The 15,998-nt window shown below is 32.6% G+C and overlaps 1 protein-coding gene across 1 annotated transcript; it reads right to left on the bottom strand.

Annotated features, from left to right (window-relative positions):
• Positions 1–263: 263 nt before the first annotated feature.
• Positions 264–14,946, bottom strand: LOC124355485 (ejaculatory bulb-specific protein 3-like). Its single transcript, XM_046806636.1, has 2 exons — positions 14,500–14,946; positions 264–555 (listed from the first exon to the last, which is right to left on the bottom strand). Exons 1-2 carry the CDS (start codon positions 14,717–14,719, stop codon positions 359–361), a joined length of 417 nt encoding a protein of 138 aa, XP_046662592.1. The 5' UTR covers positions 14,720–14,946; the 3' UTR covers positions 264–358.
• Positions 14,947–15,998: the final 1,052 nt, after the last annotated feature.

Raw genomic sequence — 15,998 nt, 5'->3', positions numbered from 1 at the left:
GATGATTTTGTAAATTCATCCTATCTTTCTTTACCTAACATAAAGATATATAAAGCTAAACAAAGCATGAAAAACCATGCCAACAATAACATGCTTGTTTGTCTTAGTGTAGAAAACAAGCTCACGAAATATGGCGGTCATACTCATAACTTTTGCATGGACATTTTTAAATTACGTTTATATCAAATTATTCAGTAAAAGATTAAATAGTGTTAAATAAATATTAAATAATAAAAAATTATAGTTTAGAGATTGAAGGCAAATAAAATTGTAAACGAAATTTATTGATAACTAATTATATACAATAACAAAAGATACAGAGACAGTCTTCAAGGGTTTTTCTAATTTATAAATGAAATTATGGCTTCGTCTTCTCAACTCCCATGAAATCACAGATTTTCTTCTCAAACTTGTGTTTGGGATCAAACGTGTCTTGGAGCTGTTTCCAGTCATTGTTGCGCTGCGTGTACATGAACAGAAATATCTTCTTGATGATTCTTTGTTGGTTTGGGGTACAGTCACCACATGCAGTAGCTGTCAACTTCGGAATCAGTTCTGCAAGAAAAAACATCGGTTAGCTTGTGTTTGTCAAAACTGTCCAGCAGCCGTTTACAGTAATTTTATCAATGCGTGTTCTTAAACCTATATATATTCTTGATGATCATTTTATGGTTTGGAGTGCAGTACCACATGCTGTAGCTGTCAACTTCGGGATCAGTTCTGCAAAAAGACATCGGTTAGCTTGTGTATGGGATCAAACGTGTCTTGGAGCTGTTTCCAGTCATTGTTGCGCTGCGTGTACATACACTAAAATATCTTCTTGATGATCATTTTCTGGATTGGAGTGCAATCACCACATGCTCTAGCTCTCAACTTCGGATCAGTTCTGCAAATAAAGTATTGGTTAGCGACATGAACATATATAAACTCAGTTTGAACTGGTCCTAAATAGTCGTTACTTTAAAATTACTAGGACTTCGTACGCTTTTCGGTTATATTTTCACAATACTACAATATATATATATATATATATGTCAACAATACTGTCAATAGTAGATATGAATAAATTAGTTGGTTTGCAGATTAAAGTTTACTAAACAGTAGCGATTCTTAAGTTTTGCTGGTCTAACGGACAACGGTTTCGAATATAAAGTACCTGACTCTGTAATTCCATACAGCTACTTTTGTGTTTAAATTAAGAGATACAATAATATCGTAATAATATTATATACACACACTCACATAATATTAGAGCAGAGTTCTCATTTATATTTTTACCAGTTTTAAATTTATTTTTATTTTCGTCAAGAAACATTTAAGGTAAAAAATCTTTTCGTTAGTAAAAACTAAAAGAAACTATTAGTTTTAAATTGCAATTACTGTGCAATTAAAAAACACCTGTGAAGCTCTGATTAAAAAAAGCAAGTACATACTGAAAGAAGTCTTAAAACGTGTTGTAGATGTTATGATCTTTCTATACTCTAAACTCTCAGATTAGTGTGGTACTGAGAATGTAACCAGAGTAATACGTATTTATGTAGGAATTCACCGAAACAATCAGACGATGACGTAAATTATTGTAATTTGTGTGGTGTTGACATAATGCCAATCCGGTTCTAAAATATTATGGATAAGTTTGGTATAAATCTAATCATCCGTATTAAAATGGTGACTATGGTATCATCTATAATTTATTTTTAATGAGGTAATTCCACCTATCCATAAATATAACTACTAAGTAAGTTTACATTTCACATAAGATTTATTAAAATATTGGAATTATAATGTGTTTAAATTAAAATGTTTGGGAACATAATTATAAGGAAAACTAAGGCAAGAGAGATTTAACAAGCACTGTTATCGTTCAACTTTCTTGCCGATCAAATATGTAAAGAGATCGAACAGCTCATTACTCCAGGACTCGGCTCATCTTGACTGCGTAGTTGACTGACTGGACCTGGTCACCGGCGGCTGGTGTGATCACAGTAGCCCAAGGGCGTAGAACACGCGAACACCGTGGTTAGCAAGGATAAACAAGACCAAAATGTGCCAGCCTACTACATATTCAATCTGGGTAGATTGCGGCGGAGAACTCAATCTGCGATAAAAACTGTGTTTAGTTCCGTCCAGTTGAGTATTTCTTTTTATTTTGGAAAACATCACCACCTCAATTCCTACATAATTATTCCCTTCAACACACAGTTCCTTGATGAGTTTTAGCTCAATTCGCCGCAATTTAATACACAATTTTAAAATTCCCTGAAATGACACACAATCACAAAGGCTGCGTTTACACCAATAGTTGTCAAGAAATTGTTATTATTGTGCCATCATATAGGTACAATAGTTTACGGTAATTCGCCAATAAATTGTTATTATTGTGCCATCATATAGGTACAACAGTTTACGGTAATTCGCCAATAAATTGTTCATTACAATAGTGTGCCATCATATAGGTACAATAGTTTACGGTAATTCGCCAATAAATTGTTATTATTGTGCCATCATATAGGTACAATAGTTTACGGTAATTCGCCAATAAATTGTTATTATTGCGCCATCATATGGGTACAATAGTTTACGGTAATTCGCCAATAAATTGTTATTATTGTGCCATAATATAGGCCAAACCCTTTTACGGCAATTCGCAGCAAAACAGAAAAAGTCATTTCCATTGGATTCAATATTCGATTAACGAAAAACGATACACAATCATAAGGCTACGTTTACACTAATAGTTGATAAGGAATTGTTATTATTGTGCTATCATATAAGCCACAAAAGTGTTGGTGACTATCGAAAGACTGCGTCTGTTAGAAAAAATTGTAGACAATTTAGCTCACTTTGTTGCCACGCTTTGTCAGTTCTTTCCTAGGTGTCAATACTGGATTAATTTTCACTTTACTTACCACGTTGGCCCAATAGTGGCAGGTGAAGTGTTGTCAACATTGTTGCTCCTCATTAGAGCCCTGTCGGTATTGTTGCCAATTTCTTTTGCAAAAGTCGTCAACATTTGTTGACAGTGAGTTGGCAACATATTGTCCACTCTGTTGTAAATGCGGCGCGAGTAAGGTAACTTACTAGTAGTTTGCATTTGGAGCACGTAGAACGAATTAACGACTTAAACGCACCAATTTAGCTGTTGTGATGATTGATCGCACCTGAACGCCACCATTTGCCGATGATAATAGTTTAAATGCTCAGAGCAACAATGCAAGGTTGCTTATAAAAACGAATGAGGACAATAAAACTACTAAGAGTCGATACAATGGGATGTGTTACAAGGTAGAGAGAAGCTTGGTAGTCACGTGGGGAATAATTACTCTTACAATTACAAGTTCCGAGAAGGCAGTCAACTGGTGCCGCCTGTGACCTTGGCACATCCTGTATTTCTCTGGTTAGGTGAGGCGAGTTCCGCGCCGCCGCGTGCGCCGGTAAACCAGTCGCTGTTTTGAATTGTAAATCATCCCTTTATGCTCTTATTCAGCTAACTAGGCTCTAATTAGCTTCGTAAAAATGTCACAAAAATGCTTTTCGTGATTTGGGAGCTGATATTTTGGTTTTCAAATTTTAAAACAATATGCTGTCATAAAAACTGTCATATGCTGTTAAAGTCAATTTCAAATAAAGCAGCAGTATTTTAGTCTTGGTCTTGTTTCGTTTCGAGATCGCAATTGATGAATTTAATTTTTAGAAATAATAAAGATTGCCTTCTATAATTGTACAGTCATAGTTTTATTTTTTTAATACATAAAAGGCTGAAATATGGGGTCTGAGTATACCTATTATTTTAAAGTTTATTAAGCAAAATAGGTTTATTACTAAAACCTGTTGTTTCGTTTGATAAACGGTATAAAATGTCAATATTTGTATATCTTTAAAGACTAAAAAATTCAAATATTGAAGCAAAAGATTACTAAATGTCATCTGAAAAATAAATAAAAAAACATTTCTTTTTTTTGGTTTGACATTACCACGTTACGTTATTTGTAAAAACAGTTTTTAAGTAATTTTTTTATTGAAAGTCAATGTATTCCCACTGATTGCAATAATGTTGATTAATATATGAAAATCATGGTAGTTAGGAATAACAGCTACCTTCGTTTATTGTTATCTTACTTTTGGATTTGGCCGTAAAGGTTTGTGATTTTTTAGCCGTTGTACAACACTAGGAGTCATTCTACATGAAAGATTACGTGGACGTTCATCAACATTCATGAGGCTATAGCAAGTCCTAAGAAGTAACTTAATAATAATATATTTAAGCTAACATTTTACAGTGATTATACCGTAGAGATTTAAAGACAATTGAGGAAATTATATAATAGCTGCCTCTGTCACAATTACCCACTGGTTGTGAAACGAAAGGTTAAAACATTTATTTTTTATAACTACAGGTAAACAAATCTACTTACTTTAAGAATTATTTCCAGCTATTAATCCACCTTTGGCATAGCGGAACTTGTTACATACTTTGCTAGGTAATATTTGCTAATGTAGAGGTAAGTATAATGACTTCTAAGTATGCTTTGTTAATAAAAGTAACAGTTCAGTATTTTTCTAGTTTCGAGTTTTTTTTATTGTCGGAGGAAACATAAAATTGTAAATTTAAGTGATTTTTTTAAGTACCTCAAAATTATTGTACTAACAGTGGGTGTATGAAAGTGCGACTAATGCGAAGAACATATACAATGTTATCTTTGATAAATTGTTAATAATGTACAGGATGCCAGAAAAAATATTTCGCTTCGCGGCCGACCAAAATGGCCGACTATTTTAGCTACAACTATGACAAATAGTGTGATAAAATTTACAACGTATCTTGATGGTGGTACAAGAGTGAAACAAATGACATTGTCTTAACTTAATAAACGTTCCTCATTAGTGTAATTGTTAGTACACAAACTATTGTTGCATTTGGTGAAATTTAACTTACTATTATACAATAATAAACATAATATGGTTTATAGTTATACATTTTACATAGTAAGTATACATTCATTGTTTGAAATGAAAACAAATAAAACTGTTGTGGTTAATATGAGTAAAGATTAGGAGGTCGAGGTCGCTAACGATTCTTGTTTAATTGGCGTGTAGTGTGAACGAACCCAATTATCTCTTGACGTTTGTAGAAGATAGTACCAGATAAAGAGACTCCCTAATAGAAAGGTTTCTCGTTTGCGGCAATCTATCTCGTCTCTATTATGTGAGGATAAGTGGCGCCTGGACTTGTGGCACACAAGAAAATAACATTGTACTGGGTTTTCGTAACAAACTGGAATTTTGACAAACTAAAGTTTGTCATTACGTGATCGGGTGGGAAGGTATGTTTAGTGGTGACCTGACAGAAGAGTCCTAAATATGAACCTAGCAACATTGGTCCTAAAATGAGGCGTGTGAGGTAACGCAGCTATGGTGGGAAGGGCCGATTCAATTCAGATGTTGAGTTGAACTCCAGTTCACCTTCCTCTTACGTCCTCTTGACATCTGATGCTGTTGCAGACTTGACTCCTGAAATCTGAAGTCATGTTCGTCTGAAGGGATCCAAAAACAGTCGGCGACGAAGAAGGAAGGAGCTCAAAACGAAATTCCCCGCATCGTTTCGACATCAGAGACTCCCAGACAAAAAGTTTTGCAATCTAGGTGAAGAGGTATTCTCATTGTCTCATCAGGTGCACAATTTAGTACACAACGATGGTGACTGACACGATCCCAAAGCACAGTGGAGCAATCAATTCTTCTACACATAACACAGCTATGGTGGGAAGGGCTGATTCAATTCAAATGTTGAGTTAAGGTCAGTTCACCTTCCTCTTACGTGCAGCGTCTGAGATCTGATGCTGTTGCAGACTTGTCTTCTGAATTCTTAGAGCTACATTAATGTTATTGAAGAGAAAAAAATACAGCCTATTAGTTAAGCATATTAGGAAAGTATGGTCAAGTCTGCAACAGAATCAGATCTCAGATGCTACACATTAGAGGAAGGTGAACTGGAGCTAAACTCAACATTCAAGTGTGAGGTAAGTTATCACTATCGCATCCTATAGTTATGGTTATATTGTATGAATTCAAGCCATACTCTGAGGGATTCCATTGATGAAAACTACACTTCCACGTCACAACAACAGATAAAATAACCAAACCAACCAATCATACAGTATATTTAGATGATCAGACTGTGTTATGAAATTTTACCATATTGAGGTAATGTTATTATTGCTCTTCAGGCAGATGTGGACGCTGGTAATGAAGCTCTTTTGATCTGACCACGTCCTATATTGTCTAGCCACTATGTAGGATTAAAAAGCCTATAAGTTAGTAATAAGTTCCTTCATAACTTGAAGGAACTTATTAGACATGTAATAGCTTCGCCGGTCGTAAGCTCTTTTATAATTAGTAGGGTGATGGCCATAGAAGAACGAATGAGAGGCACTCTTCCACTACCTGGATCCAAACCGGTTCCGAACACCTGAAGACGTTTTTTACTAGCCAAGAATCTATTACAAGCAACTATGGGTGGCGAAAATGTTAATGAATTTATCCCGAACCCGTATAGACACAAGGCAAGGAGATAAGAATAAGATAAGCTACTTAACCAAAGCAACAAATAAATAACACTTTCTTTAGCATTTTATAATAAAGTTATTTATCCCAATTGTTACCATAACTACTGTTGACTTTTGAGACATTACATAATTTACGTAGGTTTTTCTCTCTTTTTATATAAGTGCTTGACGGAAATCAAAGTACATGACAGAATGAAACAATTCTTTTAGGCACTTTTGTTAATATATACAAATACTATTTTAATGTATATTCTACTTTCTACATTTGTATATTTTTGTGTACACTGCCAACCGTCTATAAAATAGCACCAACAATTAGCCATATTAGTTACGAAAAGGACGACTATGAAGAGCAATTTGAAATAAAAATGAAAGTATGAAAAAGTATGTAAAAATTCAAGTCCGACATATGGTTCAAACTATTTATATTTTGTAGTTAATTAGAGCCTGGATTGGATTGTAATGGGGTAAAAACACAAATTTATTCTTCTGTTATTTATTATCATACTTGAACAATTGAGGCATCAGTCTTTTTGAATTTTTACACCCTTTCTTTTATGTGTATTGACCATCTTTTCTCTTCTCATCGCTTTTCATAAAAGTTTATTTTACAAATTTGAAAAGGGAGCAATTTCAAAACTAAATAATAGTAGAATTTTACTTTCACCAGAGAGTAACATCGTAATAAGCCATGCAAACAATTAAAGTGCCGTAACCGTTTTAAATGAGGGGAAATATTTTTGAGACATGGTTAAAACAATAAAAATTGCTATAACATTATGGTCTATATAGCCTTCCGTCTATTTATCTATCTGTATTTTTTTATAAAGATCATAGGTCGTAAACTGCTTAAGATGCGGGGTTGTAATTATTTGTATGTCTTATTACGATGTTAAAATTAGCCCCTAGGCAATGTTATGTTAGGAAAATTACCCCCTAGGCAATGTAATTAGCTGAGCTTTAATCATCTCTCACCAGTTTATAAAGAAACAAGACTTGTCTATGTGAGGCCCGTTTGTATGCAAAATAACTTTGGAACGAGTTAACGGTTGAAATTGAAACTCCACTTATACTACTTTTATATCGAAATAGAAAATGTAAACACCTGTCCACTGGAAAATGTAAACACCTGTCCACTCCGAGCGATGTGGCGAACGCACTCTCAACGCTGATCCGAAGCCTGCTGCGCGTATATAAAGTGAGTGCTGGCGCTTCATTTTGTAATTCCTTTCCTACTAGAATCTTTATTTCGTTTCCATTTATATTTGTGACAAACAAAAGTTACCCTTCCTGTCTATTCTGCCTCAAAATTTCCCGTAAAAAGTCTATTATTGTATGTTTTACCGCATTCAGCAAAACTATATACTTATCTCAAGGTGGACAAGTCTTTCACCGGTATCAAAACTTCCCGTTCTACAGTACGACCGACAGGAAGCGGACACACCCACCGCAGCGACCGTGGCGCAACGCGAGAATAGAGTTACTACTTGCACAAACGATACAACGTTTAACCACACAAAAGTACTTTTTAAAATCTACTATATTTTTTTAAATTTAGGGTAAATATAATGAGTTCCGCCTCTCAAATTAAACGTCGGTCACTTCAAAAGTTGTAAAACAAATTCAAAATACGATTTTACGTTTAACTTTCCTGAATTTAGGACAGTTTTAAATGTTATATAGGACATATAGGACCATATATAGTATATACTATTATATACTATATGTCTTGTAGTTTTAAAAAACCATTCAACTTGACTTTCTTGATAAATCTAAAAAAGGCAAATTAAACTAACGTCGGATAAGTATAATTTATTGCGCAGTTTGCTATAAATATTTACTGTTAATTTGTTGACTAACAAAGTTTAACTACTAAACTATGTTTAAACGAAACTTGAGTAAAATTTTTCAAATCATAATGAATTATTATTTAGAGTAACGTCAATAAACATTTTTTAGTATATATTATTATATACTTGTATATACTATTATATACTTAGGACTATTATATACTTAGCATATACTATTATATACTTAGCATATACTATTATATACTTAGCATATACTATTATATACTTAGCATATACTAGTATATACTTAGTATATGCCAAGTATATATTAAATGTCTTGAAGGTTTTTTAAAACCTTAAAATCACTCAACTTGACTTTCTTGATAAATCTAAAAAAGGCTGGCGTGGATGGGGAAAACGCATATACTTAATTAATATAAGTAACGTCTATTTGATAAGTATAATTTATTGCGCAGTTTACTATAAATATTTACAGTTAATTTGTTGACTAACAAAGTTTAGCTACTAAACTATGTTCAAACGAGAACTTGAGTAAAATTGTTCAAATCATAATGAATTATTATTTAGAGTAACGTCAATTAACATTATTTTAGTATATACTATTATATACTTGTATATACTATTATATACTTAGCATATACTACTATATACTATAGTATACTTAGCATATACTATTATATACTTAGCATATACTATTATATACTTAGCATATACTATTATATACTAGAATATACTATTATATACTTAGTATATACTATTATATACGTAGTATATAATTAGTATTTACTATATGTCTTTTAGTTTTCTAAAAACGTTTCTAAAAATAATTCAACTTGATTTTGTTGATAAATCTAACAAAGGCTATCGTGAATGAGGAAAACGCAGATAATTAATTAATATGTGCAACGTGTATTGGATGAGTATACAGTTTACTATAAATATTTATAGTTAAATTGTTGACTAACAAAGTTTAGCTTATAACCTATGTTCAAACGAGAACTCAAGTAAGATTTTTTAAATACATTTATCTCCATACAATGAGCGCTTAGAACAAACAAAGAACACGTGATGAAATATCTGTTGAACAGAATTTCCCCAATGGTGTTACGACAATGTTTCAAGCCAGGAAAGTGTAGACTGATTACCATTATTAGCATTTCAGAGGTCTGAAGACGTACGCAGAAATCATAACGATGCGCAATTCCTCGAAAGAAGAAAAAGGCCTTCGAGGGATTTGACGAAAATGCCCAGAAATTATCAGGGGATAGTAATTTTGTTCCTTACTCTTGCAGCCACTATTTATTGTGGATAGTTAAATAATGGCACTCTAAGACTTACAGACAATTTTGATTCCAATTTCTACACTTATCATCATCATTATTATCGTTATCATTATTATGTTAAGTTACATAATTCTGATTGATCGGTATCATTTTTATCGAATAGCTCCAAGGCTAATTAGAATTGTGGTATAACCACACCTGTTGCAAGAGAAGTGGAGAGGTTTTGTTTTGGGAATTTTCATTTTTCGATTTGTTTTCTAAATATAAACGCCATAAAATTTATTATGAATTACAGTTGCTAGTACAGTAGAGTGAAACTGTTTTGAAGACACAGTTTTCAATACAATTTGTAATAAAATTCGCAATCGTAATCAAATTTGTAACAGACTATATTCTGAGCTTTGCAATGCAAGTTTTGTTTTTATTGGCTTTGACTCCAGCATAAATAAAACATATGTACGGCATACGCTGTGCATTTAAATTATCTTTCTTTTAATTGCAACATTGATTACTTTATACATTCTTTACATGAAACTTTTGAAATTAAATAAAAAATATAGTACTCTTTCTGAAAACGTAAACAAAAATATAGACTATAGAAGTATTTACTAAAGCATTGCATACAAAGCTGTTCACAATTAAGTGACGAATCTTTAACGGATCATCCAAGCTAATTTGATAGTGTTGTGTTTGACATTTTTGCTACCCATTCTCTCGTCTTTGTAACTACATAAAAAATCTAACAATGACTTTGTAAAGTTAAGATTAAGTGCTTTACTATTAAGGGACCCATTAACTCCAAGTTGGTGTGTGTTTTATATTCTCAATTTATTAAACATGTCATAATGTTCAATATTTTTCTTGCATTAGTGAGTAGTTAAATTGTCAGAAATAGTATGTTTATATCGATACTGGTTGTTAATCACGGCTACGTAGGCAATGTCTTGCTGATTAACAAAGACTTTTATAGGTACACATTTAATAAATAGTATTGAACTCTTGAGATAAGTAGTGGCCATCGGAAGATGTTCCCAATCGAATTGCCGTACAACACTCCATGTTTTGTTGGTCAGCTCAGAAGATTTCAGTAGTACTCGAACTATCTTAGGATAGGAAGGGGAATCCTAATGTTGGAGTGTAAGCTTTCTTAGTGAAAGCTCTTATGATGCAATATAATTTTTGATGAAACTATGATTTTGAAACGTAAATAGGCATATGGGAACATATATTTTATTGTTTATGTGAACTTTCAACAAAATCGTACATAGTAGCTGCTGTATAACAAGGGCATAAATCCAAACAAATACATCTATAATATTTACGAATACGTTAAACCTCTAAAATATTGCCTTGTATTGTGGAGCACCCGTATTTATCGTTTATATATGACGAAGGACTAAAAACCTATATCATTCGAAAAAATATATTTACGTCCCATGAAATGTAATGTGGTCTAAGACATTTCTGGTGCCTTAGTTGAATTTACACACATACATCTGCAGGTATGTATGAGAAGACTACTTCTGTCAAAAACAATCAAAGTGGGTTTTATAACAGTCTCAATCTTTATTAAAATATAGTATCTTGTCCCAGAACTTTGGATTAGACTGATGAATGATTGCATATTTGACAGTTTATAATATTTAACTTATCTTTAAATTAATACAGTTTATTTACCCAAACGCATTTCTTGTAGAAATTTACATTAACTTTAGAAGGCTGTGGGGTGGTGTCCTGAGGCTGGATAAAATATCCTTCCTTTATACGCCTCTAGGACACAAGATAAAACATATTTACCAAATTTAATGTCTATATATTTTATAACTTTTGCTAGGATTGATGAATCAGTAAGGACATCTCCTGATATATAGCTGAGAGTGGACATTGTTGTTCACGTTTCTCTGCCTGATTTCGTTATCCATAGCTATTCTTATAAATGAACCAGTCTATGCCAAAGTCGTGTAAGAATATTTGTATGATATTGAGCAAAATCACTATTTAAATTCTTTATAGTTTAATACCCTTTTTGGTAAAATAAACGAAGTCATAACTCAATTGTAGCGCCGATAGGAAACAGCATTTTACTGTAACTCATCATTGTAGTATGCATCTCTTGTAAAACAAAGTGGCCTAAGACTGACTTACATCACTTTATAGCAAATCACTTTGTTACCAACTTGGACTGCTCACATGACTTATGGAACAAGAATAAGAAAAAGCAAAGTAGCCCAAATCTGACTTTTTATCTGAATACTTATTAGTACAGCTGGTCTGGTCACATGACATTCACAACACAGGGCAGTTTAGATATTTTTATAAGGATGATTTGTGGTTAATCATTGAAGTTGCGGTATGAGTGATTCAGGACATAGCTGTTTAAGGAAGCCATGTGCAGGATCAGATGAATTTGAATCAAATCATGAGTACACCAGTGTCTATCGTGTGGTCCGAAAAAAAGAAGTGAAAATCAAAACTCCCTGAATAAGTCTGTCTCTCTTGGTTCAATCCAACAGGCATCTTAACAAGGCATCTATCTACCAGGCACTTCGTCCGGTAACAAAAGATAAGAAACGGGTCATGGTAAAACTGTTGCAATTCTTACCTCCTGTGAATGAATTTTATCTGTCTTTAATTACCACTGATAATGTTAACAACATTGGTCCTCTGGAAGAAGTATATTATGTCCAGGATAATAACGATTGAACTTGTTGCTTATGAAAATACTTAAGAAATTGAACAATTTTTTTACTAGAGTTTACTTACTTTTAAGCAAAATTTTACATTGTTAACATTGTTAATTGCTTATGTGAAGTGGTTTAAGTTTTTTAAAACTTAAATATTTCTTAATTTAAAATTTGTTAGCTTACCGATTATCCAGAAAGATTTACTAACGTGACACAGCATATCTGAAGTCATTAATTTCGAAATCCAAACTATGTTGATTTGACTAAAGGTTTTACAGTTACCTGATTATCTCAAAACTATGAATTTTGACTTTCAACAATTTGTTTTCAACAATTCCAAATGTTGACTTCAAGTATAAGAGATTATCTTTGCTAGTACAATAACCACGAAAGATAACCTGAAATATTTAGAAACTAAACTGTTTTAGATTTATTTGTGATTTAATAACTATAGGCCTACAATCAAAATTACTTATACCTGTTTGTCTACATTATATACAGTATAAGAGAAAGTACTTTATAATATCAAAACATTGATTTAGTAATTTTCGGATACCCTAAGTTTGTCATGCTGTATTTTGAGAAAGAATATACTTTAATGTGATAATTATAAAATATTATCATTCTAGATTTCAATTAAATTTTGTATTTAAGTGTAACTTGCAAGTATCTTCTAATTATTTTTACTTTAAAATATTTTCGAATTTTAATTACAATAATGTGAAGAAATTAACCTTTTATGTCCACCACTTTTATTTTGTTTTATGAAGTGAAATAAAAATAATAAGCAATCTACGACAGTTTCAAAAAAAGTTTTTGTTCTATAAATAGAATCCATTACGAAATTATGCTTTATTTTACTTACGTCTTACTTATTTAGTCTAATTCTTATATATTAGATGATGTTTAGACTATTAATTAAATTAAAAAATATTTTACGAAAGGAATTTCACCTGGCAACTTAACAATCTTTTGATTTCAGCTCTTTTCTTGTAACCCATTATTTTAAACATCAATAAAATAATAGTAATTTGAAAATGAATGGCTCTATAAATGTTTTACATTATTACAATAGATATTTGTCGGTTTTAAAAATGGCTGTCATTTGTGATGTGTTAAAAATGAAGTTTTTGGACATAGTGAAAATCAGTTCTATAGAAAACAATAATAATAACATTCTGAAAGATATAATTCATGAGAAAGGGAGAAACAAAATAGCATATTTATATTTTTGCAAAACTTCTGGTTCACTCTTTATTTTTTTGAGTGACTATTTTATTTCAACTATGTTTCATATTTTACTCTACAGTTAATATCAATTCATCATGGTCTACAAGATGGATACATTTTTACTCTTTGTAAAAGCAACATTCAACCTAGACACGAGAACTGTTTTTAGTTTACACAGTGTGAATAATACAACAAATACTTCTGATATTACGACCGTTAAAGTCACTCGCAACTTACATTCTTGAGCCAGCTTTAGTGTTATTAATATGTTTATTTATCAATGAGATACACCATTACTGTAATACTGTATGCTATAATATCTCACGATTTTTGAACTTATATATTTGAATTAATAATTCCGAAACTAAATAAAGTCTAAACTTCCACTGGTTTTAAATTGAATAATAAAGGACTTGATCCTGATAATAATGTTTATATTGCACATTAACTGTGAGAACTCTCAAACAAAGACTCTCCTTACAATGTTTAAAAGCCGGTTGTAATAAATGACCTTGAGTTTTTCCCCACGAAAACAACGTTAAACCGCAAAGACTTTTACACCACTATTTTTAATCGTATAATAAAGCGAGATGTATCATTTTAAATATATGGCTAATACGCATTCAAGAGCTTTTTAGCTTTTCTTCTAAAACTTATACTTAATGCGTATTTAGCAGATAAAGTTAAAACAAGTTTAAGAGATTTATCTGAATAGCTGTTAAAATATAGAAAAAGACGAGAAACAAGGAAGTTATTTCATTGAGAAACAATTATAAAATGTCTAGAACTTATTTCAATGCAATGGATGTAACAGAATAATATTTTATTTCAAATTTCTTTAGTCTATGTAAATGGCTTCAATTGATATATTAGAGAAACATAATCTTCATCTTTAATTTAGCTCAATCTTATTTTCTGTACGTACTTCTGAAATCACGGCCCTCAGGGGAGCACGCGCCCTTGCCGACGAAGCAGCGGACATAGTTGGTCATGATGCGATTATTGCTTAGCATCGTGTCCACATCTATCTTCTCCAGGCGGTAGAGGGCTCGTCTGGCGGGATCAGGGCGGCGTTGGGCCTCGGCCACCCCCATGAGCAGTGTGGCAAACACACACAACAGCAGGAACATCGCGACAGTTGACATACACTGACTGCAACAGCTGATCGCTGGGACACAGCTGAACAGCACTGCCTTCTAGAGCTCCCGCGCGACTGCAACTGCCTTCTGTGTCGTTCTCGCTCCACTGCCTCGCCGCACTGTCGCGCAGCTGACTGACACTGCAACAGCTGATCGCAACAACACGACACCACTGACCCGGCACTGCCCTCTGAATAGTTGCAGCCTGCAGTGCGTTCTACAATGTTCTGGAGCCACTGCCTCCGGGTAGCCACGACTGCAACACTCGCGCAGATAACAGACGGGTTGGCCCTGACCACCGCCAGACAGCCAACACTATCTCCTTATCTCCATACTAAAAATTAACTATTTCCGGCATGCAACACCTTCACCTACATTACAAGTTAGTTGGCTTGCTGCATTAATACGTTGTTTACTATGTTATCTCCATTACTGCCTCTAAGCAAAGCCAGCTAGATAACTATCCTGCTCCTAGTCCGAAGGAAATGGAAGTGTAATTTATTACTGGGTGGAGGTCTCTGGGTAGTATTATCATAGTTGAAGGCTTTGTCTAATTACTTGCTCAGCTAACGTTGTATATTTTAAAACCAAATTAACCTCTTGGTTATATATTTACATTTATTGCTTGCGTTTGTTGTTTTTATAGTTTTTTTTTCTCTGTTGGTACCTATATATATTTTACTCTTGTTGTTTATTTACAGTATTTTCCCCGTTGTTGTTTACTTTATAAAGTTTATTTGCACTGTTGTTATTTATCTCTTTATTTATTCATATGTCACGTCTTAGACAGTAATGTGCATGCATTTAAGTTAAATATGCATTTAAGTTAAATATTTTCTTTACCACTATCAGTCATTAATATTAATATTTTTTTACTCTTGTTATTCATTTAAAGTTTATCTTTCATTGTTGTTAATAATTTTATAGTTTATTTGCACTGTTATTATTTGTCTGTTTGTTTCTCCATATGGTATCACATCTTACAGTAGTGTATTTAAGTTAATATTATCTCTAATTTATTATATACTTTCACTAATTTTTAATATAATTTATACTTTCCTATTACATTAATTATACGTTAATTATGCCTAGATCTGATTTAGAGTCCAGTTGCATGTTTGGTTTGGCCCTTTTGTTTAAGTGTGATTTAATCATCTATTATAAGTTAATAAATGTAAATTGGTTTTTGATCGTTGGAAGGAAATAAATAAATAAATAAACCTCTATTAAAAGAATCTTTAGAAAAGGCAACTAAGGTAAGTTGACATGGTGTGATTTAGTTAAA

The sequence above is a fragment of the Homalodisca vitripennis genome, chromosome 2 (assembly GCF_021130785.1).
Source record: "Homalodisca vitripennis isolate AUS2020 chromosome 2, UT_GWSS_2.1, whole genome shotgun sequence".
NCBI classification, from domain to species: Eukaryota; Metazoa; Arthropoda; class Insecta; order Hemiptera; family Cicadellidae; genus Homalodisca; species Homalodisca vitripennis.
Note: the sequence above shows the minus strand (reverse complement) of the source record. Positions and strands in the feature narration are given on the sequence as shown.

What these genes read in the sequence shown, in the direction of transcription:
- LOC124355485 (XM_046806636.1), bottom strand. Translation starts at nt 14,719, where the DNA reads ATGTCAACTGTCGCGATGTTCCTGCTGTTGTGTGTGTTTGCCACACTG. An exon ending in TGAGGGCCGTGATTTCAGAA is followed by an intron (nt 556 to 14,499) that starts GTACGTACAGAA and finishes TTTTTCTTGCAG; the next exon opens with AACTGATTCCGAAGTTGACA.